At 53.2% G+C, this 24,982-nt stretch overlaps 1 protein-coding gene and 1 long non-coding RNA gene across 13 annotated transcripts in view; one reads left to right on the top strand and one right to left on the bottom strand.

The window, feature by feature from the left end:
* LOC101044676 (uncharacterized) overlaps positions 1-5,617 on the bottom strand; it is a 27,878-nt gene extending 22,261 nt beyond the window's left edge. Inside the window, exon 1 of one of the 3 annotated variants that reach the window (XR_744194.3) lies at positions 5,339-5,617. This is a non-coding gene — a long non-coding RNA (uncharacterized LOC101044676). Of the gene's footprint in view, positions 1-3,058; positions 3,213-4,427; positions 4,509-5,338 lie in introns of those variants that run through there. The other 2 variants (XR_744195.2, XR_164505.4) reach the window with 2 other exon arrangements.
* FOXP4 (forkhead box P4) overlaps positions 3,326-24,982 on the top strand; it is a 53,546-nt gene continuing 31,889 nt past the window's right edge. For 9 of the 10 annotated variants that reach the window (XM_039467494.2, XM_039467497.2, XM_003922987.4 and 6 more), the window contains exons 1-2: positions 3,326-3,829; positions 22,536-22,755. In XM_039467494.2, the coding sequence (XP_039323428.1) occupies positions 22,552-22,755 (204 nt within the window). In that variant the 5' untranslated portion in view covers positions 3,326-3,829; positions 22,536-22,551. Of the gene's footprint in view, positions 3,830-4,566; positions 8,109-22,535; positions 22,756-24,982 lie in introns of those variants that run through there. The other variant, XM_039467495.2, reaches the window with a different exon arrangement.

Below are 24,982 nucleotides of genomic sequence, written 5' to 3' on the forward strand. Positions count from 1 at the left end.
CAGGAGGCAGAGGTTGCAGTGAGCTGAAATCATGCCACTATACTCCAGCCTGGGCAACAGAGCATGACTCTGTCAAAAAAAAAATGCTAAAATATTATTTTTGAGAAAAGAGATTCAAGCACTCGGATGAACAGAAACATACAATATCTGGGCTTAGCTGTGTTGGGACCATGGGAATGAGACTAATGTTTCTCTATGCACACACCACTACCACCCCAACCTACCCATGAGTGTCAGGCCTGCTGCTAGGAACAAGCTCATCCATCAACCCACTTCATCTCAACAATAAGGTGGCAGCTGACCTTGGGAGAGGGCATCTGCTTCAGAGCAGGAGACCTGGGAGCAAGTCCTTGCCGCACCACTTCCTAGCTATGTGACCTGGGCAAGTCACCTGACCTCTCTTAGCTTCACCTGGAGAATAGTCACCATTGCTGGGGTAATAAGCTGAACAGCACGTTATCAGACTGCCTGGCACACAGCAAGCATTTAATAAGTGGCGACTCATGGTTTGCAGCTTTGTGAGGTCAGCATTCCTCATTTTAAGTGAGGACCCTGGAGCTCACCAAAGGGAAAATAAGTAATTATGGAAAGCATATGAGGAACAGGTTACCAGGCTAACAGTTTTGCCCATCCTCCCTCCCAACCACCCAAGGAGACCTCCCAACCTCCCAGTTGATGAGTGAGGAAACTGAGACTCAAACATCATGTAACTTGCCCAGGTCACACACTGGTTAAGTGACAGAGGCTGAAGTTCAACCCAAGGCTGCCTGACTCTAGCCCTTGTGCTCTTAATTATGGTTTCCCTAGAGAAGCCAAGTCATGAGCCTTGGTTCCTGCCACTGCCAGAGCACCTGCACCTGCCCTGAGTCCTGTGAAGGAACAAGGACAGAAAGGGGACCCTCTTGTCTGCTCCCAGTCACTCCCACTTTGGAGTCAAGGGCTACTCTTTTCAACCTTCTTAATGAAGCTCTTGCACCAGGAAGAAGGACTTTGGACTGGCTTCTTTGATTTGGGGACATTTGTTCTGTATCTTTCTTTGGGGAGGTTTTGTTTTCCTCACTAAAATGTCCTTTAGGTGAGGACAAGACAGGGTCTTTTGATGCCTTGAGCCCTCCACTGTAGATCACAGGGTGCTGAGAACTGAACTGGCCTGGAGATGAGGGGTAAACAGAAAGGAAAGCGAAGCATTTCCCAGGGCAATCTCTCTGGGCAAGTGAGCCCATGTGTGAGGTACAAAGGCTGCTGCAGGAAGGGGATGGGAAAAGCATTCAGTCAACCAGCCAGAAAAGGGCTGGAGAAGCCCCTCAGAGGTCACCTCTTTCCATGCCCCCTTACAGAAATTCTCTCTTATATCTCCACAGTCCCTAGTTCTCGCCCCACCCTCAGCCTGTGCTGCAAGAAGGATGGGAAGGAGAACTGAGAACGTAGTCACTGGCCCAGCTGGTCTGACACAAGTCCACACACCATGACTTCCACCAGAGCTGGCCCTTGACAGAAGGTAAATCGGATGGTACTACCAAGGGCTTTCTTTCTCCCGGAATATCCTTCCCCTCAGCTAACCCATAAGTGGGCAGTGCCGCTTTAGAAACCACCATGAGCTTTTTTCCTGTCGTCACTGAAGTGGCTCTAGTTGGAATGTGGCTCATCATTGACCAGCTATGTAAGCCCTGGCAAGTGACTTGATCACTTTGTGCTTCAGTTTCCTCTTCGGTAAAATGGAGATAATAGAACTATCTCCCTCCTAGGGTTACTGTGAAGATTAAATGGCTGGTGGGTGGTACGACTCAGACGGTAGCTGCTTTTTATTCTTATGGCTGTGGTTATCTCAGTTGCCACGCTGGAAAGGACACCACTTAGAGTCTTCCCTGCACAATTGCACACGTAGAAATCTGAAACACTCCAGCAGGACCTAAGTATGCCTGTCAAACTTGCCCAACAGGGCAAATACATAAAATGTGGACCCGTGTAGGTGTCACTAACGTTACAGAAAAGGGTCAGAAGTGATGAAAAATAACCCAAGAGGGTGCCTCCTCTCTCAAGTCCCTCTTCTTTCAAGGGCCATTTGAAGGGCCAAGAAATCCCCTCCCCGCAGGCAACTAAGCATTCAGGCTTGCAGCTCAGCCCCACCCCTCAGGCTTCCAGCTCCCACTCCACAGGGGCTCACATACTATGCTTGCCCCTTGTCCACCTGCCTGAGGATTCAGGGGCCAGAGGAGGCTTTAAGAGCCATTGTCTTCCTGCCTTGATCCCACAACAGGGTCCTCCCTGTTGGTCATGAGAACCTGGCATCACTGAGCTGGGTTGGGGCACTTCATGAGGACCCCTGAGACCTCCTTCACTTCTCCCCACCCCCAACACACGCAGACAGATGAGAGACATTTCCGGCGTGTGTTGCGGGGTGAGGGAGGACCGGTATTGAGATTTCCACTGGACTCTGAGTGGGGCGTCTGCTACCAACATAGCCCTCCCCCTTGGGCCGTGGGCATTCCCTCGTCCGGACCTCCCTCTCCCAACCCACCATTGCCACCATCCCCCATTACCACCACCACAATCCCTCCAGTCCTCCTGGGCAAAAGTGGTATTCAGAGATGCTGTTTTGTTTACAATCTAATTTGTCCGGATAATTGCCTCAACTTTGCACGTCACTTTGCCGGTATGACTCCAGCCTTGGGCTCCTTCTTCACTAGTTCACAGAACACTTTATGGGAAATTCCCTTTCCGCAGAGGGAGGCAGTGCACACCCGCGGGTGACTGTTCACAAAGCCCTGAAGGGGCCTCGCCCAGGCCCCCCCACCCCACCCCCGGCTCAGAAAGCCCATCCTCAGCCCCCACGCAGTGGGGAGCAGGAGGGAGGCCAGGGAGGGCCCAGGCCGGTCGCTGGCTCTGCCTCTGGGCCCCCGGCCACTCCCCGCGCCGGGCACAGCCCGCCGGGAACCAGTGAACCGTGTGGGAGCAGGACTTGGCCGTACCTCCAGACTCCAGGGGATGGCCGGGGTTTGCGAGCGCGCCAGAGAATTAGCCCGAGGCCAGCGTGAATCCCTGGGGTCCCTCCACCTACCACCTTTTTCAGATCTGCCGCCCCACGTCTTCTCCCCACGTTCGCATTTTTCCTCGCCTAAAGTTGGTGCACGTGGTCTTCTTTCGCTCTCAGCCGGCTGCCTGGCGGGGTGAAAGTTGCTGCACCTGCTTTAGGCGAATTATGGTAGCACTAGAAGTTGGTCTCCCCTCCCTCCGCCGCTCGCTCTCTTGCTCCCTCCTCCCTCGCGCTCCGCGCGCTCCCTCCTTCCCTCTCCACCCTCCTCCTCCTCCGCCCCCTTCCGCCCCGCCCGCGCGCCGCCCGCTCGCAGCCACTCGCAGCCCAGGCTCAGTCGCAGCCCCTCGGAGTCCGGAGCCCGCCGCCCCTGCGGACCGGACGGTGCGGCCGGCGGCCGGGACGGAGCCCCCAGCCCACGAGGAGGGCGCGGCGCAGGCGGCGGCGGCGCGGCGGGGAGGAGCCCGGGCCGGAACCAGGGCAGGGCCGGGGGCGGGGACGCCGGGGTCCCGGAGCCCGGGAGCTGGAGCGAGCTGACGAGCGTCGCGGAAGGACCGGGAAGGAGGAGCGGAGCCGGAGCGAGCCGAGCAGCCCACAAAGTGCGATGCCCCGGCGGGGTTGAGGCGCGCGGCGGTCGGCGCTGCGCGCTGGGAGGACGCCCGGGAGCTGCGCGGCGCAGGGCGGCGCGGAGGGGCAGCCCCGGCGGGCGGCGGCGGGCCCGGGCTGCGACCGGAGCGAGCCCCATGCCCCGCGCGGGCTGACGGGCCGGAGCCCGCACGCAGCGGCCGGGCGGGACAGGTAGGTGGCGGGCCGGGCCCAGGGACGCGGGTGGGGGCTGGGCGGGCGATCAGACCAACTCCCTCGCTCGCGCACTCTCTCGCCCGCTCGCTGGCTCACTTTGTGTTTGCAAACTGCCCGCCCGAGACGCGCCGAGCGCCGGGAGGAGCCGGGCCCGGGCCGGCGCACTTTGTTCCAGCCAGGGCCGGCCGCGGCGCACTGACCCCGCGCAGCCGCGACACTCCGCCCCTGGCCCGGGCCACCGCGGGCCGGAGCTGCCTCGGGAACAGGTGGGGGCTGTGGCGCGGCGGGAGTGGGGGCAGCCGAAGGCCGGCGCGGGGAGGGGGGCGGCCGGAGAGGCCACCGAGGCCCGCCCTTCCCCAAGAATCTGGGCCCCGCCCCCTCCCGGCCGGGCCGCTGGGAATGGGGTGTACCGGGGCGCGACCCCCTCCCCGCCCCGAGTCAGACAAAGAATACTTCCCGGCCCAGACTTTCCTGAGCTGGGAAGGGAAGTGGTGAACTGGGCTCCCCCAACTCCAGTCGGTACGGGACTCCCCAGGACGCGCAGGAGGCCGATGAACGTGGGGGCGAGAGGGAGTGCGGGATATCGCGATCCTACTCGCCGCGTCGTCTCGGGTGAAATGGGGACTTGTCTTGCTGAGGTCGCACCTCGGAAGTGCCAGGGCAGGTCAGCCCCTTTCCTATCGCTCCTTCAGCTCCGGGATAGAGCGGAAAACTTCTTGGGGACTTGAGAGCGTCTGGAAACGGCCCCTGTGATTTGTGCGCCGGAGGTGGAGGGTGGGGGGAACGATCTGGCCGACACCTCTACTCACCCGATGTGGAGAGAGCTGCCGCCCCACCACGTATGGGGAGAAGAGAGAGCGGCCGCAGAGGAAAAGACCTGGGAAAGAGCCCGGAGTGTCCAAACAGGACCCCCCCCCCAAACTGTGGAGTCTGGTATCTCCCCTGTACAACCCCAGCACCTCTCTGACCCGCGGCGCTTCAACTTCGGGCTTCCCATCCACACCAAACAAACTTCCTTTCGCTGCGACAGAGCAGAGCCAGTGGCGCTAGAATTCCACCTGGGGGCCCGGCCGCCCTTATAAAGAACCGGGTAATTTCGTGGGATGCGGATTTTGAGGCAGAGGCCCAGACGGTGGCGGATTCCCTCTGTACCCCAACTGAGGCGACCTCGTGAACGTACCGCGTTCCACCCCGAACCTAGATTAGGGGGAGAGGGTATGGGAACCCCGAGCCTAGAGAGCCCCCAGTTCTCTCCTTTGCTCCCCGGCCTCCCTGGCCAGCCCCCTCCCGGCTGGTTTCCTTGCTGACTTAGCGCCTGGTGTTTCGGGCGTCTGGAGATCACCGCGTGCCTAGCACCCTAGCACCTAGTTTCCCCGCAGGTTGACCGCGGCGCCTGGAGCCAGGAATAGGGGTGGGGAGTCCGGAGGAGCAAACCCGAGTCTGAAGCTGCCATTCGGGTGGCTCCTGAGAAAGCCCGGGAGCATTTTGGCCAATGCGGGTTTTTACCTGAACCTCAGCATCTTCACCGGTTTTGGAGACCCGCCTGGATTCGTCCCAGCACGCACTTCCTCGAGTCTGGGATTGAGGTTAGGGCAGCTTGAGGGGCGATTGTTAGGATTGCCCCGAGTGCCCGCAGAAAGAAGGAGCAGCAGGGTCGTCATGTGGCCTGTAGCTGCGGTAAGGTCTGTGCCGATCCCACTGCAGAACCCAGAAGCTCACTTTACAGAGAATCACAGCTGAACGGCCTCCTGACCGCCATGCCCTGCGGGCACCGGGCATTTTGAGCGCCCCACCACCACCTCCCGGTGAACCAGCCGGTAGGAGCTGGGACCGAAGGCCGGGCCCAGTGGACCCAGCTGCCTGAAGGGGAGCCACGGCCTTAGAAAACCTCTGCCCGCCCCCGCGGAAAACCACTGTGGGGAAGTCTGCAGGGCTTTTTTTTTTTTTTTTTTTCAAACTTGAGAAACTTTTGCCTCAAGGTTTTGGAGCTGTTACCTGGTGGCTGGAGGAAGGATGCTGGAGCTCTGCTCTTGGTACTTGAACAGTTTGTTAGCTCCCATGATGCCCTTTGATCTGAGACACTCAGAAGACTGAGCTGGGGGAGTCACTCACTCTAGTCAGAGGGTCAAGGTGGCAAGGGGAGGAGGTGGTTCTATGGTTGTCCCCTCTCAGCAACCATAGGCACGGGGTGAGCGCTGAATCTCTCCTGTGGGACCCTTAGGACCCACTTTACCCTGGCTCCAGGCTTGCTGCTAAGTTTGGAAGACCACGGGAAACCTCTCCTGGCACTAAGGGCTGGGTGCTTGGGTGGGGTTTTCTATCCTTCTCCCTGTTCTGGGTAGGTTTCCCAGGAGTTATGGAGTTGGGGAACCCCTGAGCCCTGGGGGAGAAAGACCTGATCCCAGTGCTGGAGAACGGCAGGGCCAGAGCCCTTGCAAAGGGTCCCATTTGCAAAGGGACCTGCTCCTGTCCCTTTCTGTGGAGGGACCCTCCTCACACCTAGACGCCACCAGCTTCCTTCCCTCTTTTGCCAAAAACTTCCTTTCAGGCGGCAGGCAGGTAGGTCCCTTCTTGCCAGGAATGTGTGCATCCTGCCCGGCCTCTACCCCAACATACCTCTTCCTTGTGGGGAGGGAAGCAGAGGGACTGAGAGAGGAGGGCTTGCTTTGGATCCAGTAATTCCCCTAAATGTTTGCTGAGCCCCTACTCTGCCTGGGGTACCCAAGCAATGAAGGCTGGGGTCTGCTCTCTGGAACTCAGATTGTTGGGGTAGGAGAGACAGATAATACATCACATCGGGGAGAGAAGGATGGGAACAGAGTGTCTGTTTCACAGGCAAGGTGTGAGGTGCAAGGGGAGGGAAGGGTCGTCTCCCTTAGAAGCCTTCCCTGCATCTTAACCCTTCCTACCCCACTGCCTTGGCAGTTTCCTGTCTCTCCAGCCTCGGTGCAAGCCCCCTAGTCCCATCCTAAGCAGGCACAATATCTTTACTAATAGCCTAAACTGTGTGAAATAATCATTTCTTCCATCCAAGAAACTCCTCACAGTTTCCCTTCTCACAGATCTTAACCACCCTCCAGCTTCCCCAGACGAACGCAGGGCAGGTACTATTTTTGACAGATTCTGAGGCTCTGTTGGCTGGAATGGCCTCCTCAGACTTGGTTCCAGAACTCTGGAACCCAGCGCAAGGAACTGAGGCCTCCCCAGGGCAGAACATGTGTCAGAGTGGAAAAGGCTTTGGAACTTGGCAGTAGAGATGGGACTCTGGGGAACTTAATTAAGCTCTTCGAACCTCAATTTTCTTATGTTGTAAAGTAGGTCAATAATACCCACTTTAGAGATTCCATTTGGGAGCCGAATGAGAGAGCAGATGTCAAGTACCTAGCACCGTGCCGGGCGCATGGTAGTACTGATCAAGGGATGGCTTTTATTATTAATTTGCTAGCACTGCCAGGCCACATGTTGGCTGAATACTGGAAATACTGAAGGATTAATCTTCATTTTATGGGTTGGGAAAATGAAGCCCAGAGAGAAGAGGCAACTTGTCCAAGGTTACACGGCTACATGGTAGCAGAGCTGGGACTAAAACGTGGGGCCCTGGACTCCTGTAAAACTAGGTAGGGCCTGTGCCTTCGGTGAAGGGAGAAAGGGAGGGATGGGAGGAGCTGCCGCTCCTCGCTCCTCCACAAGCTTGGCCTAAGCCGCCTGCCTTCTAGTGTGAAGGCCATCTTTCTCTTTTCCCTTTAAGCGAGGAGGAGGACTGTAGGTGCAGAATCTGGTGTTTGCACCTGCAGGCAACCCTGGAGCATTCCCCAGGCACTCCTAAGGAGCCTATGGGACACACATAAATGGGAGAGAGAATTCCCCCGAATGCAGAGGAATAAAAATGACTGATAAACCCTCTCTCCAGAAAGGGAGATTCTGGGGTTTGGAAACCCTAGCCTACACGTCCTTCCGGAAGATGTTGGCAACAAGTCTCAGACCAATTTGGGACCTAGCACTGAATGGATCATCTCAAAGAAGCAAAAGGAGACTCCCCTTGAGCCTGGAGTTATTGGCACCCTTCAGCATTGCCTCCCAGGATTCTCTGTGGAAATACACACCTTCAGCCCGCTGCTAGTTCCACCAAGCCAGGATCACAGCGGAAACCCCTTTCCTCTGAATTCTGCCACTTCGGATGCTGTGGTCTTGTGAGATGTTGCCCCTGGGCCCTTGCAGAGCCTGGACTCAGGGCATACCTGCCTGAGCTGGAAAACAAGAACTCCTGGCACAAAAGGTATACATGTGGACAGGGCCGCAGTGTGTAAGGTGGTGGAGTCAGTGCTGTTGTGATATACCGCCCGGGCTGGGTAGGCTTGGGCTTGGCAAATGCCCTCCTTGCTTGATCCTGGTCCCAGGACCCCTCCTGAGACCAGGGTTTTTTCCCTGGCTCTCCCTCTGGCACAGCCCTGCACCTTCCTCCTTTCCCATCTGGACGGTAGCCCTACGGTGGCCTGTGCCCTGAATCCCATCTGCACTGCCCACCTCCCTGGGCCCAATCCTCTGGCCAACTGGAGCCTCCACAGCCAGGCTTAATGGTGGGTGGGGCCAATTGCTGGTGCAAGATAGAGGTAAATGGTGTTTCCTTTCCTGCTAAATTTCTGATGGCCTGTTACCCAAGCTACCATGTAAATGGAAAGTGGGGTGACATGGTGAGTTTTCCTCAGACTAACAGAGTAGGTAGAATAGAGACTGGCATTTATTCAAGGTAGGCAAGACTGGTGGGAGAAGTTTCTCAACTAGCAGGAAAGGGGTGGCAAAATGATGTCGACTTGAAGGCAGGGTGGCTTAGGAAATGGAGCCAGGGACCCAGTAGTATCCATCCTATAAACACTGTGGTGGCCTACTGTGTGCTAGAGGCCAGGCTGGTGAAGGGCAGCGGGAGGGACCCAGAAAAGAGGTGGCTCACGTGCAATTTGGAAAATCAGAAATGGAGCAAGGGCCTCGGAGCACACATCTGTGGTCACTGGCCACTTAAGCCGGAGTGGCTCCTGAAACCCCCAGCTGAGATAGGACATGGAGGGGGAAGGGGTTGCTGGGGCTTCCATTCTCATCTCCTCAATGGGGCTTCCTTGGATTCCATTCCCAGATGGCTTTACATTTCTAGAACATTTCTACGTCTTTAGGAGACCCAGGCCTAAAGAAGTTGCTCCAAAAGAGGGTGGTGGTATACTTCCTCTTTTCCTTTGAGGTTCCCCCTGCAGATGCACATCTGCATTCTGGAAGGAAGGGGTGCACTGGGGAGAGTTTTGGGGGAATATGGAACATTAGGATTTGTGGGAGACCCAGGGACGGGCCGCTGCAGACACAGTAAGCGCTCAGGGAGCAAAGCACCAGGCTTTTCGAGGCCACGTCTCTGGATGGGAGCTGGAGGAGCTGAACGGTCAGGCCATGTTGAGGATGTAGAGTTGGTCCACTGAGAGAATCCTCCTTCAGGAAGTCTCTGAGATTCCTTTCCCTGAATGCCAGAGCTACCTGTTCCCCCTCCCCAGCTGAGCACTCGCTTTGGATTGTTCCCCCTGGTGAGCTTTTACCTTTTTAATTGAACGCATCAGTTGGAGTTGCTGGAATCTCCTGCCTCGGAGACCTGAGCACAAGGATGTAATGAAAGGTGTTTTCGGGACTCAGAAGACTCCAAGGAAATAACTGCAGCTGGGGATCTGGGAACACTGGAAGAGGGGACGGCTCAGGCAGCATGGCAGTTTGTAGCCACAGAGAGGGCCGCCCACCCATGCTGCTCTGAGATGACTTCGTGGGTCTGGGTCTAAACAGGGTCTGAACCTACACGGATACATCATGAGGAGCCCCAGCAAGCACACTGCTGCCAACTTCCTAACTCGCTCTTTGGCCTTAGGCATGACCTGTCTCCTCTCTGGGCCTTGGTTTTCCTAACTGTAGAGTGGGTGAAGAGTGCACCTGCAGTCCAGTGTCCTCGGGCTCACCATCCTGAAGCTGTGGTTTGGGAGCCAGGGAAGAAGAGACCTGAAGGTCTCAATACACACCCTCTTTGTTCCAAGGGCGTTGGGAACCTACTGCTTCTGTGGGTCCTTCCTGAAAGAGGTGCTGTGGAGCTCAGGGCAGGGGACACTATGACCCATGCAAGTCTCCTCCTTCCCAATTAGGCCGTGGAACCTGATTAAAAGGGGTGCTGCCTGCCCCCTCCCACCCGATCCCCATCGCCGCGATTTCTCTTCATCAGAATCTCACATCCTCCAGAAATTAATTTGATGCCTCATGTTATCAATTAATTGAATCTCGTTGGGAGAGAGCGCTCTGTGAGGCGAGGCGGGCTGCAGCTTGGCCCTTATGTGCCGCCGTCCCCCATCTCCCCTCCCCCCTCCCCCTCACACCAGGGCAGCTTTCCCCTCCCCCATTCCTTTTTTTTTTCTGCCTTTCTTTTAATTTCACTTATTTTCTAAAATAAAACCTGCTCTGGGCCCCTTTACCCAGTTTGGCTTGGATGGATACCCATGGGCTGGGTACTGGCTGGATTTGCCCTTTCTGAGGACTTCCCCTCCCCTGGACCCTGTCTGATCTCTCCTTGAATAAACAGAATCTCACCCTTTGGGAATCTGGCTATGACCCTGTGTGCTCCAGGGGCTACTGGTGAGAATCTTAGAGAGGAGGACTAGGGTGGGAGGAAGAGCTGGGAACAGACTCTACCCTAGTTGGGAATGGGGGAGGTATAGAAGGACTAAGCTAGGGACCTCTCAACCCTCAGGATTTTGTCATTCAGAAGCTGTTGTCCCTGCCAGGCCTGATCCATTAAATGCAGGGCAGAGGGCACAAGTGTGTGGTACCTCCAAGCCTCCCAACAGCCAGGCCAGGTATCTGCAGGAAAAAGCCCTCAGCATTTTCAAGGACACTTGGGAGCCCCCTTCATGGAAGATGGGGGAAGAAAGTTCTAATGGGACACCCCCATTAGGAAACCTGGGAGGGCATTGTGGCAGGTAGAGCTAGGTAGTCACCAGGCCCTGACTGAGAACTGTGCTTTGCAGTTTCACATACCTCCTTGTTCTCATCCCCACGACAACCCTCAAAGATTCTCCAGGCAGTGGTAATTACCACTCTCATTTGATAGGTGAAGGACCCAGGCCCAGAGAGGTAACCTGACTTGCCCAGGGTCATAGTGAACTGGAACCTGCCTCTCTGGAATGCTGGCCATAAAGGCTGAGGTCACAAATGGACTAACTTTATCCCTGTTGAGTTTTGTTGACCCACACACATTTCATTATAATGGTGAATGTCACATAAATATTCCCACTTTCCTTTTGAAAAACCCAAGCCCTGTCAACACAGTCCGCATCTCTGTATGGAAAGGATGGACTGGGATTGAGTGGCAGCTGCCTCCTTGTACCCTCCTCACCTCGCCTTCTAAGTGACCAGCCTAGCCCCTGAGGACATTTTGGCTAGCAGCTTTGACATGGAGATTCACCAATCCCCAGTATTCTTCAAGGAAAATCTAGTGGTGGACAGTGTCTGAAAGACTCTGCAGGGTTTGGCCAGGCACAGTGGCTCACAGCACATTGGGAGGCTGAGCCAGGTAGATCACCTGAGGTCAGTAGTTCAAGACCAGCCTGACCAACATGGCAAAACCTCATCTCTACTAAAAATACAAAGGTTACCTGGGCATGGTGGCGGGTGCTTGTAATCCCAGCTACTCGGGAGGCTGAGACAGGAGAATCACTTGAACCTGGGAGGCAGAGGTTACAGTGAGCCAAGATTGTACCACTGTACTCCAGCCTGGATGACAGTGAGTATCCGTCTCCAAAAAAAAAAAAAAAAAAAAATACCCTGCAGGGTCTGTACAACAAGAGCTCAGAGAAGACCTATAAGGACACTCTGACCCAAATCTAATTTCTGCACAGCTACTTAAGAACTGATGGTGGAACTGACGCAGTGGCTCATGCCTGTAATCCCAGCACTTGAGAGGTCGAAGTGGGAGGATCACTTGATCTCAGGAGTCTAAGACCAGCCTAGGCATTATGGTGGAACCCCCATCTCTACAAAAACAAAAATTAGGGTGTGGTGGGATGTGACTAGTCCCAGCTAGTCAGGAGAATGAGGCCGGAGGATCACTTAAGTCAAGGAGGCAGAGGTTTCAGTGAGTGAGCCGAGATCGTGCCACTGCACTCTAGTCTGAGCGACACAGAGTGAGACCCTGTCTCAAAAAAAAAAAAAAAAAAAAAAAACTGATGGTGGTGGGTGATTGTTTTTCCCTTCTTTCTACCACTGAGGGTAGGCCTTTTTACCATAAGGCCTTGTCTCTCCGGGGGACCCTGTTTCAAGATGAAACCAGCCCATCCCTGCCAGGGTGAGACCCTCTATGATTAAAGTCATCCCCTGCCCCCAACACTTACTCCCTTTGTGTACTTTTGTTGGGGAGGAGGGGCTTTCTTCCAAGAATGAAACCACACACAGAAGTTGCCCTTCTGGAACTCACCTTAGAACAGGGAGAGAGACGTGGAAGGACACTGAATCTTTGCATATTCAAATGTGACTGTGTTTTGGATGCCCTTGAATTGGTGCCCAGGATCCCTGTGAATGCCACACTTGGAAATCATCTGAGGAAATGAAGGGAGGGGCCAAGGCATGTCAGGGGCAGGCTGGGCAGAACAGCCAGGGGCCCAGACACGGCCATACTCAGTGGTTTGTCCTAGGCCCGATAGAGCCCCTCCTGTGCCCACAGGAAACCCTGGTGCCAAAGGCACTACCAGAACCAGGCTCCAGATGGCCATTCAGGCCCTGGGCTAGTTGCCCCTACCCCTTAACCAGCAGGCCCCCCACGTAAGACGTCACTATTTAATTAGCCGTCTCTGATTAACCAAACTTGGCATTCGGCTCCTCTTGCCCTCATCTTTCCCAGCTCCGAATCAATGGCTTTGATATGCTAATTAGGGAGTAATTTAATTTCAAAAGGCCGCAATTAACAAGGGTGTTGTGGACATGCTGTAGTTAAGCGGAGTAATCTAATTTGCATTAGTAACAAGCAGGGACTAATTAGAAGCTTAATTAGACACTTAGATGGCTCTTATGTTTACTTTCTTAATGAGATGGAGTGGGATCTTTGGTTCTCTTTCTTTTTTCCCTCCTTTATTGTTAATTCTTCCTTTTGGTCTATGTAGTAGGAAGGGGTATTGAGGGAGGCCACCGTGCCAGGGCCTGTGGGAGCGTTTCAGGGCTGGAGCCAGTAAAAGGTAAGGTGGAGGAGGGTGGTGGTGGTGAGGGAAGGCTTGGATTGCAGAGTGACTCTGGAAGTTTGGATGCGGGGAAGAGCACTGGTTTAAGAGTCAGGAGAGCCACCTGGTTTCAGTTTGGCTCAGCCACTTAGCAGTCAGGTGACCTTGTCAAGTCTTTGGCATCTTTGAAGTGTGGTTCCTTCCTCTGTCAAAATGAGCACAAAATTGCATGCGGGGAGGGAGAGGCTGTAGGAAAGCACTCTCGGGGACTCTGTGAATCAAATGGTTTTTAACAATAAAATATATTCACATATTGTGTGCCGAGGCCTTGCTGCCTCATGGCTCAGCTCAGAAGCCACCTCCTACAGAAAGCCTTTCCGGAGCACCCCTTACTCTTGCCAGACTCCATGATCCATCCCCAGTGTCTTACATAACCTTTGTAAAACTGTGTGTGTTGTGTAAGGCAGAAGTTCTCAATCCTGGCACCACTGGGAATTTAGAGTGGTTGGAAAGCTTTTTAAAATATCCACCCTTGGGTCCTATTCCCTGAAGAGTCTGATTTAATTGACCTAGGGCGCGGGCCATAGGGCCATAGATATGGGTTTGTTTGTTTGAAGCTCCCCAGGTGATTCCGATGTTTAGAAGGGAAGCTTACCTGCCCGTTAGTCTCTCTCCATTTCAAGTCCCTCAAAAGCAAGGTCTGCGTTTTAATCACCTCCATTTGCTCCGACCCCAGTGCCCACTGTGGATCTGCAGGATCAGCTGCAGCTGAAAGCTCCCTGCCCCACTCTGAGCTTAGGGAGCTCACCCAGACTTGGCAGGGCCTGTAGTGTTAGTGGTGAATGCCTTATTCAGGCTCTGAGAATCTCCTGGAGAAGGGGCTGAGGAGAATTGAGGGAAATGGCTAAAAATGTAAGGGCCCGAGGGTCTTAGGAGATGTGGCTGCCTTGTGAAGGGAGAATTGGACAAAATTGGTATGAATTTTATGGGCATCAATTAGGGAATAAACCTATCAAGAGCCTTAAAAATACACAGTTCCACCTTCTAAACATGTATTCGAGGCAAATAGTCAAAAATGTAGAGTATCCTGTTCCCATAAAGGTGTTTACTGCAGAGTCATAGTAAAACATAGCTAAGAGCCTAGATGTCTAACTCTAGGGGATTGGCTCAATACATTCCGGAACATGCAGCCCATTCAAGCAACTGTGTGACCATTAAAAACTGTTGCCTAAAATATTTGATGGCATGTGGAAATGCTTATGATAGTAAGCGGTGAGTGGAAAAAGAGGAAAATTCAAACCATATACAGATTATGACCCCAATTTCACTTTTTAAATGTTTATATGCCAAAAGAGAGTGAGAGTGGATTGACTGGAAAGGCTGTATATCCCAAAGGGCCAGATCTCTGGGTGGTAGGATTATGAGTACTCCATTTTTTTCTTATCCTTTTGTTTCTTTGTTTGTTTCAAAATTTTCTACCAGGATGTCTCTTACTTTTAGGATTCAGGAATAGAGCTCTTTGGAACTTGGGAGAGGACCTGGAACAGATGGCACAGGATGGCGGCTCACCTTCCAAATCGAAGGCTTTCCTGCAGCCTTTCGGACGGGAATGTCTTTGCCCTGCCACTTTCACTGAGCTCCTCTGAGCACCAAAGGGTTGCGCTAAAAGGCCTTGAATGGTCCTTAGAGTTTGGGGTAGGTAGCTTCTAGGATGTCACAGTCATTTAGGGAGACTCCCAAGCCAGGAACTCAGGCAGAGGTGGGGGTACAGAGGGAAGCCCAGGGTGCCAGCCTCTGACCCACACAATGGGGAGTGCTAAAGGACAGGCAGGGTCTTGGAGAGGGATTAAACCTACTCTGGAATCCACAGAACCCCATGTGCTTGGGAAGAGAAGCTGGTGGCATGATCAGGGGAGCCAAGCAGTGCATGACTCAGTTCACCCAGCTCTGGCTTCAGGGCCTATTTTCGAGCTATAGCCACATTCTAACCCACACCGTAGGGTCTTGCCTCACTTTCTTCAATGCTGAACCAACGGCAGGGGGAGGGTTGGAATCAATTTTTAAACCATAGCCCACTCAGAGGTGGGTTGTAGCAGGACTCTCTGGACTCCCATAATTGTAGTAACTACCCTGCTCCAAACGTCTTCTCATGCAGTGTGATTTGATACCACAGCAACCCTGAAAGGAAGGTGTATTGACGTTAGCCCCATGTTACAGATAAGGAAACCAAGGCTCAGACTGGTGACCTCATTCCTCAACGTCACAAAGGTCGTAAGAGGCCAGGAAGGGTTAGCAGATCATCTGGCAAATGTGTGGCTGGCTAAGTAATCCAGAGGCCCAAAGTGGCCACTGCCCTGGAGCCCTCCCCTTACCTGGAGCCTAAAGCCAGAAGCCAGTGGGCCTCTGGGGCCAGGGCTGAATAGGGGAGGCTGGCCCCTGGGACTTTGGATTTTCGGAAGCAGCCTGCAGTTACTTGTAGGACCAGTGCTCATTGCTCTGAAAAGTCCTCTGTTTTCTATCTCTTGACACAAGATCTGATAGCAGGATAGCTAGAAAGAAGGAGAAAGATGGAGAAAGAAGGAACTAGAAGGCATCCTTGTACTGTAGTATTCACATGTGTGTCTTTTCATATATCTAGAAATACATATATTTCAAAGATTTTTAGTTCCGGAAAAGTCTGAAACTGGTGACCCTTCCTTTGTAAAATGAAGGCCTTTGCATATGCTGTTTGCCCTGCATTCATTGTATACTTTGCCCAGCCAATACCTACCCAGCCTTCATATCTAAGCATAAATGCCCTTTCCTTGAGAAAGGAGGCTTTCCCTTCCCCTCTCCACAAATGGGGACATGTTAGATCCCCATTTATTCCCTGTCCTGTACTCACACTCAATAAAATGTATCTGACTTGGGCTTCTCCATTTGCTGGTGTCTTTAAGTCATCCTTCGCACCCCCTTCATGGGGACATAAGCTCCACAAGAGCAAGGCCTGTGTCCTGCTCTGTTGGAGTCTGCATACACAGGCCTGGCACACTGTAGGTACTTAAGCATTGGTCGCACCAATGAATGGATGAAGGGTCATTGCTGGTGAAACATGCTCCTGGACTACCATTAGAGGAGAGAGAAGCATGACTTTGTTCATGGCTAAAACCCCACTGGTTTTTAGGAAAAGAACAAGTGCCAGATTTATCTAGAAGAAACAAGAAGGGGCCAGGACCTTGGTTATTACCAGTTGCCCTTGCTGAGTCCTTCACCTGCAACTCTCAGTGCATCTAAGGGCACTGCTGTACTGCCTCGTTCAGTAGGACCTACATTTCTGTTTCCTTCAGGTAGATCACCAGTGCTTAGCTTAATGGGGCCCTAAATACGTGTTGAATGATTGAATGACTTTTGGAGCTATATTCTCTAGTTTTGACCACCCAGGAAGCTTATAACTAAAGTCAATTGGAGCCTCATTGCCTGGGACGACCACCGTCAGCATCACCTGGGAACTTCTTATAAATGCAGATTCCCAGACCCACACTAGACTTACTGAGTTAGAAACTTCTGCTGGGGCCCAGTAATCTGTGTTTTAACAAGCTCTCCAAGGTTATTCTGATGCACTCAGGTCTGCACCCCCTCCTCCCCCGAATTAACGTTGTGGTCCATCATTCTCGCCTTCTACTCCATGGTATTGTATTTTAAGAAATCTTACCTCTTACTGCAATCTGCTTCCTAATCTGTGTTGGAGTTATAAATAATAAAATAGATGACTCCATCTAGTCCAGTTCCCCCTTTATACAGAGGAGAAAAGAGAATTAACTTGCTCCAAGTCACTCAGTAGGCCAGGTGCGGTGGCTCAGGCCTGTCATCCCAGCATTTTGGGTGACTGAGGAGGGAGGATCACTTGAGCCCAGGAGTTGGAGACCAGCCTGGGCAACAAAGTGAGACTCCCCCCCCTCCCCCACCACCACCACTCTTAAAAAAAACCTGTAATCCCAGCACTTTGGGAGGCCGAGGCGGGTGGATCACGAGGTCAAGAGATCGAGACCATCCTGGTCAACATGGCGAAACCCCGTCTATACTAAAAATACCAAAAAAAAGGAGCTAGGCGTGGTGGCACATGCCTGTAATCCGAGCTACTCAGGAGGCTGAGGCAGGAGAATTGCCTGAACCCAGGAGGCGGAGGTTTCGGTGAGCTGAGATTGCGCCATTGCACTCCAGCCTGGGTAACAAGAGCGAAACTCCGTGTCAAAAAAAAAAAAAAGATAGATAACAAAAAACAAGTCACTCAGTAGTAAATTGGTGTTAGAGCCGGGTCTGGACTCCAACTTCCAGGGTCAGGCTCTCAGCAGGGCCGCCTCCTGCTATCTCCCAGACTAGATTATAGGTTTCCGGAGAACTGGAAAGGATATCTTCTTACTTAAATTCCAGCTGCCACCCTTGCTCTGGGTACGGGCTACATGTGGTCATGCCCACCCGTGTGTCCCTTTAGAGCTGCGCGTGCACGTGTACGCCCAGGAGCGCGCTGGGGGCTGCCCCGCCCCCTCCCTCCATCCTTCCCCCGCGGGTAAACTCCAGGCATCCATCAGTCTGTTAATTGCACTAATTAGAGATCGCGGAGGTGTTAATTGGAAAACCCTGGTATTGTGCCTGTTTGGGGAAGAAAACGTCAATAAAAATTAATTGATGAGTTGGCAGGGCGGGCGGCGCGGGTTCGCGGCGAGGCGCAGGGTGTCATGGCAAATGTTACGGCTCAGATTAAGCGATTGTTAATTAAAAAGCGACGGTAATTAATACTTGCTGTGCCATATGGGCCCGCGAAAAGGCACAAAAGGTTTCTCCGCGTGTGGGGCTCCTTCTCTTTTCTCCTTCCCCAAAAGCACCCCAGCCCGTGGGTCCCCCTTTTGGCCCCAGGGTAGGTGGCACTCGTCACTTCCGGCCAGGGAGGGGACGGGGCGGACTCCGGCAAGTTCCAAGGGCGTCCCTAGTTGCGCACTCGCCGGCCCAGGTTCTTTGAAGAGCCAGGAGCCTCAGGGGAAGTGGGAGCCCCCAGCGGCCCGCAGACTCCCCCAAAGCGGAAGAGGCGGCCGCGGGTTTGACCCAGCTTCCTTCCGACGGCATCTGCAGGAGCCTCCGGGCCGGGCTTAGGCTTCCAGGTGCGCTGGCTCCCCCACGGGGAACGCTTAGGGACGGCCGATTAGGTCCTGCCCGAGTACAGGACCTGAGCCTCAGACAAATCCTGGACCTGCCAGAATAACTCGGCCTCCAGTGCTGTCTCCATTTGCCCCCAACACGTGGTAGGAGAGGGGTATGGGAAGTCTGGGGTGGGGGATAAGAACTCAGTATTGGTGAACCTTAGAAAGACTCCTGACCAACCCCACCTCATTTATGGAGGCAGAAAGAGCAGCCCAGTAACTTGCCCAAGTCACACAGCTGAGCCTAGAAAGCAGATGGTCTAATTCTCAGAGCCTCTGCCTTTCTGTTCCGCAGGTGTTCACCTGCTCCTTGCTGAGGACTTTGGTGGCTGGGGGAGGAGCATGGATGGGAAGGCTAGGGGTGTGTGGAGAAGGAAGGAGGGCCTCTTGGAGCTTGCCCCTCAGTACCAGAGGAAGCAGCTCAGGTCTACACTGGGTGGAGTCCACTGGGAAAGGGACCCAGCTGTGACTCCAGTGGACCATCAGTGCCTCTCAGTATTCACTGAAATACTGTGGCTTCGTGTCCACATGCCAGACTGAGAGTGAAAAGAGACTTTCAAGACCGCCTATCCATATAGAGATGGGGAAATAGAGGCTGAGAGAAGAGAAAAGACAGAGCATTCACAGTGGTGTGTGGCTGAGCCCAGGCCCCTGCCTGCTCCTCTAGCCGGGGCTCAGGCTCCTGTGGACACTGACTTCCTCCTCCATGCCCCACACCTTTGCAGTTACAGGGCACTGATAATCAAGGCCTCCTGCCAGCACCCCACCCCATCCTGTCTCTAGCTGGCTGGGTGTCCCAGGCACCCAGAGCCTGCTCACCACAGTGAGTCTCGACACCCTGTGAAGAGGTGGGCAGGAGACATGAGGCTGCTGGTGTGCTTGTCCTTGGAGGGCAGGTGTCCCAGGGCAGAGGTGAGAATTCGGAAAGCTCTTGGGAGTACCTGCCATGCAGGTTTGGGGGGTATGTTGGTAGGTGGGCGGGAGCATTGAAGGAGGTGTATGGGTGTGTGTCAGTGGGGTGAAGGCCCTGGAGGGGGCAGAGCGTGCCACATGGGAATTAATGCCATTCATACACCCTGCGGAAATGACTTTTCAAATGCATATAATCTCAAGCATGCAAATGAGAGGCTTGCTTCACCCTGTTTAATATGAATGATCGGCCCCTGAATAGCTATTATTATACACCACATTGCAGCAATTATGTTGTTCACTGGGTGTCGCTCTGTATCCCCCCAATAAGAAGACAGAAAAGAAAGGAGCACCTCTGTCTGCATCCTCCTTCTTCCTTTTTTCTCTTTTTCCAAACTTAACTGTCTGATCTGCAACTTTATGGTATTACTTGAGTGTTGGAAGAGGGGCACTCTCCCTAACCCCAGGGAAGTAACTGCCAGATTCTCTTTCCTTTCTCCTTTGCATGCATTCACCCCTGAGGCTTTGGTCTTTGTCCCCTGGGGCCCAGGAGTTCTCAGATCTCAGAGAAGCTAGACTTGGAATCGGAGCGGGCAGCTGCTCTCCACCACCAGCAGAGCCGGGGTTGGGGGGGAGGCCCCCCTCCCTCCTGTCTCCCCATCCCCCTCATGTAGCTGAGGCCCAGGCCTCAGCTTGTGGGGAAGGTGCTGCTGGCTGGGTGGTTTCAGGAGAGGGGGGTGGAGCCCTGTGCTGTGGCTAGTGGAGGATGGTGCCCACCCCATCCATCATTTCACTGCCACTAGCCCTCAGGCTGACATGACCATTAAGGCCTGAGACCGAGTGCTCAATCTCTTCAGAACCATCACTGCCATCCTGCCCTTACCCTAGCCCAGCTCCTTTCAGAAGTTAGGAGTGGAGCAGCAGCTGGGTTGGGGGAAGAGCAAGCCCTTGGGAACATATAGAGAAATTCACAAATACAGGGCACTTGGGAGGCCACTCAGATTCACTGGGACAGTGACACCCAGAGTCACAGATGAAGAGGGACCACAGGAACAGTGATGTGGCTTCTGTGGACCCCTTGTAGTTCTCTGTCTCCTCCCTACTCTGCTTCCAGCCAGGATGAAAGCTGAGCAAATGGCCGGGTACTGGAGTGAAAGAAGAGAATTTGGGAGTAGGAAGGAGATGCTTTGGGGAAGGAACTAGAGAAATCACAGTCCAGTCTCTTTCTGCAGTTTCTCATTGGTTACCTACAAGGCCCTCATCTGTCACTTGGGTCAAGGAGACCGTGTGGTTATAGGGTCTGCCTAGGCCAAAGGAGACCAAATGCGGGGAAAGAAACTGGCTGGCTTCCGCAGTTTCTTGCTAAATGCTCATGTGGCTTCTACCCCCTGATGATCTCTGTGCCATCTGGGCCAAGTCCTTGACCTGTTTGGGTCTCAATGTCCCCACCCTTACAATTAGGGTGGGTGGAGAAGGTGCTGATCAATACTGGGGCCTGCTCTGTCAGGTGCCATGTACATGCTTGTTTTGTTTTTTCCTCAGAAGACTCCAGAGGCTGGGATCAAATATACTTGGCCCTTTTAATCCACGGGTTCCATATCCGTGGATTCAGTCCACCACAGATGGAAAGCACTGTACAGTATTTTCAGCATGCAGGACCCACAGATAGGGAGGGCCAACTTTTGTATCCACAGGTCCTGCAGGACAAACTGGGAGGCTTGCACATCTGGAGATTATGGTATCCACAGGGGTGCTGGAACCAATCCCCCGTAGGTGCTGAGAAACATTGTCCTACTACAGACAAGGAAACTGAGAGTTAGGGAGTTTAAGATGTGTCAAATATCCGTAGTGGATACCAAGCGCGATCTGACCTGTTTGACTGAATCCACGTTCCTCTCAAGGTACTGTGACTCTGGTGGGTAGTTGGGGAACCCCCAGAATTTGAGAACAGCTTTTCATACTAAAGATAGTGGAACCTGGCCAGGTACAGTGGTTCATACCTGTAATCCCTTAATCCGAGCACTTTGGGAAGCCAAGGCGGGTGGATCACTTGAGGCCAGGAGTTGGAGACTAGCCTGGCCAACATCTCTACTAAAATTATCCAGGCTTGGTGGTGCACGCCTATAGTCCCAGCTACTCTGGAGGTCAAAAGTATCTACTTTTGACCAGGCGCTGGGCTGAGGGCTTTAAAATGGCAGATAGAAAATGGAACCAGGGCTTCCTTCATTGCACACCTCCATGCCCAAGCCCAGTGTGTGTCTCCCAGTAGGTACTGGGCAAGTGGCGGCCTTTTTTATTGTAGAATAATTATTGCTTTGGACCTTCTGTGGCCTGGAGAAGGTGGTCCATCCTGGGACGGGAGCAAACACAAAGTCCATTTCATGTGCGGGTGGGAAGGCAGTAATATGGTGGGTCCCTAGTGAATAACTTCTCTCTTTACTTTGTTGGTGTAGGCTTAAGACCCATAGGGGGTGGGCGCTGTGGCTCATGCCTATAATCCCAGCACTTTGAGAGGCTGAGGCAGGTGGTCAGGAGTTTGGGACCAGCCTGGTCAACATGGTGAAACCCCATCTATACTAAAAATGCACACAAAAGGTTGGGCTCGGTTGCTCACGCCTGTAATCCTAACAGTTTGGGAGGCTGAGGCAGGCGGATCACCTGAGGACAGGAATTCGAGACCAGACTCCCCAAAATGGTAAAACCCTGTCTCTACTAAAAATACAAAAAAATTTATCTGGGCATAGTGGCACATACCTGTAGGCCCAGCTTCTCAGGAGGCTGAAGTAGGAGAATTGCTTAAACCCAGGAGGCAGAGGTTGCAGTGAGCCGAGATCGAGCCACTGCACTCCAGCCTGGGCGACAAGAGCAAAACTCCGTCTAAAAAACAAATTCGCCGGACGGGGTGGTGGGTGCCTGTAGTCCCAGCTACTCAGGAGGCTGAGGTAGAAGAATCACTTGAACTCAGGAGGCGGAGACTGCAGTGAGCCAAGATAGAGCCACTGCACTCCAGGCTGGGGCTGGGCGACAGAGTGAGACTTTGTCTTAAACTAAAAAAGCCCTGCTTCATGTCATTATTATAAACAGTGCAAAACCCCAACTGGGACAAAGAAAAAACCCACCAAGAGGGGCAGTGCAAGGGCTTTGTCTCCTCCCTTCCCCACCCAGCACGAGGTCTCCTAGAAGTCAAAAAAACATTGGGGAATGTGGAGCTACCCCTTACCTCCGGGGACATCAAGAGAGGCCACACTCCATCAGGTGTCCCAGGAGCAGCCTCTGGGAAGTTGAGGAGGAATGGATGCCCAGCTCCTCCTGTGGTGATGGTTGTATTTTTGGGGATCAGCAGTCACTGCACTTTCAGCCTTGAGCCTCAGCGTCTCCCCCGTGCCTCTCTTCCTCCTCCAGTTCCCGCTAGAGCGACATGATGGTGGAATCTGCCTCGGAGACAATCAGGTCGGCTCCATCCGGTCAGAATGGCGTGGGCAGCCTCTCCGGGCAAGCCGATGGCAGCGGCAGCGGGGCCACAGGGACAACCGCAAGTGGCACGGGCAGGGACGTGACCACGGGCGCAGACAGCAATGGTGAGATGAGCCCTGCGGAGCTGTTACACTTCCAGCAGCAACAGGTAGGAGCTGGCACGCCTTGGGGTATCAGGGAGGGGGAGAGGGGGCACTAGGCCTCATGCCACTTCATCCTGGCTGCTGGAGCAGCACTCCCTGCCAGGCAGCATCACTGCCATTCTTAAGACAGTTCAGCCTCTGAGGACTCCCTGTACACCCTCCCATTCTGGTGGCCATATTGAGCCTGGGCTACCGCAGCATTTTCAAGAGAGAGAAGTGGGACTTGGAGGTCTGAGATCATGAAACTTGAAACTGTCCCAGAAGTGCCAATAAGAAGAGACAGACACATACCTGGGCAGCAGGCATGAAATTGGCATGTTGGGTTGTTGGGCACTCCACTCTTTTTTTTTTTTTTTTTTTTTAGGGGGGGCACTCCACTCTTCACCTACACACTGGCTAGGAAACTGGCTAATTGAACAGGGTTAAGAGAGTGCTGTGCACACGGGGATCTTCACATTATTTCTGTTGCAAAACATTCTCTGCATCCAAGTCAGCCTGGGCCTCCAATCCAAGCTTCCAAGCTGTGAAGAGAGGCCCAGGCAGCTGAGTAAAGGCCAAGAGAGTTAGGCAAAGGCAGGCCTCCGTTTTTAGGACTCAAACTGGGAACCCCTGTCTGTGTCTTCTATTTCCTCTTCCACCCTAAAGTACAGAATTCAGGAGTTTTAAGACCAGCCTCTCTGAGGACCTAGAAGCACTTAGGATGGGCCTAGATCTGGTTGGGTGATAACAGAGCAGGGGTTCATGTCCTGGTCCCACCCAGGGAAAAAAGGAAAATCATACTCGACAAATTGAGGAGAACCTGCCCAGCCAGCCCTGGTGTTGGGATTGTCTTTCTCTAATTTGACTCTATTCCTGGAATCACTTGCCGGTGGTGCTGGCCCTTGGGGGTCTGCTAGGAACATGGAGAAGGAGGGGCCTGTGTGTACCTCCCTGCTTAGTACCCCACTCCTGCCTCACGTGTGCATACGCATATGTACCACAGTGCCCTCATGTGCCCCTCTGTGGCCCTGCTGTCTCTCTCAAGTTCACCCTAGGACTCTGTCCTCCTTCTCCTACAACCCAACTTCATAAACCCTAAGGGCCTCTTTCCCACCATATTCCTTGGAGCCAGAAGTCAGACTGGAAGCAGCACCATCAGCCGCTTGGCACCCCTGCATGGAGCTGGTCAGCCAGCAGTAAAGCAAGAATTAAAGAAACCTGGTTTTAGTCCCAGCGAGCCCCTTAACCAGCAGCATGACCTTGACAGAGTCATAGGCCTTCCTGAGCCCTGGCCTCCTTGGCATCTCAAGTACAGAGTTGTTAGGATTAGATGCAATTTGGGTATGCAACACGTGCAGCTCACTTGTTGATGTGGATGTGAGCAGAACGGAGGACCTCAAAAATCACTTTCTCTTGCCAGTGGTGGAGACTGGAGCAGGGAAGAGCCTAATGCCCTTCCCTAGGGAGAGAGTCGTCAGAAGTTTGCTGGCATCTCCCATGCCTTCCTAAGCAGGTTGTCTGGGGAAGAGACCCACAGAGTCTGTGCCGTCTGCTGGGGAGAGAAGGTTAAAGGGCAAAATCCTACCCTTTACCAACATAATAGCAAAACATGCCCCATGAGGAATCCCAAGGCCACCCATTTGGTATGGCCAGCTCTTCCCTCTCTGAAACAGAGTTATGAAAAATTTTGAATGTGGTGGAGGTTTGGGAGTACTGAAACTGGAAAGTTTCTTTTAAAAAATTACTGAAAGTGAAGAACGAATACAGATCTCTGGATAACTGGGGAAATGTTTGGGGTGGGGAAAGACAGAACTGTCTGTACTGATCAGGTTTCTTGGTTCTGCATCGCATATGAGCCATGTTTTCCCATCTATATTCCACGTTCCAGTTATTGCTGTTTGTTTTGGGGAATATCCCACAGTCCTGGAAAATCCTATATCTGTTTCACAAATAAACTGGGGTGGGGAGTTGGAGGCAGGCAGAGGGCTGTTTTATCCATTTGGGCTCACTATGGGCATAGTGCCCAGGGCCAACGAACATATTTAAGACTTAAAAAAGGTTTTCTTGGCTCCAGACTTTGAAAAGAACCTTGCAAACTTAAAATGACAAGAGTTTCCACTGAAATGAAACAGTCCGTAGGCTATTCTTTGCCCTCAATGTATGAATGAAGCTTTTCGGGGACCTTCAAGGGTAACATTTCCTAGTCCCCAACAATAAAAGTTCCTACTTGTAGATTAAGCAAGTATAGGAAAG

Source organism: Saimiri boliviensis, chromosome 4, assembly GCF_048565385.1.
Source record: "Saimiri boliviensis isolate mSaiBol1 chromosome 4, mSaiBol1.pri, whole genome shotgun sequence".
In the NCBI taxonomy this organism is placed as follows: Eukaryota; Metazoa; Chordata; class Mammalia; order Primates; family Cebidae; genus Saimiri; species Saimiri boliviensis.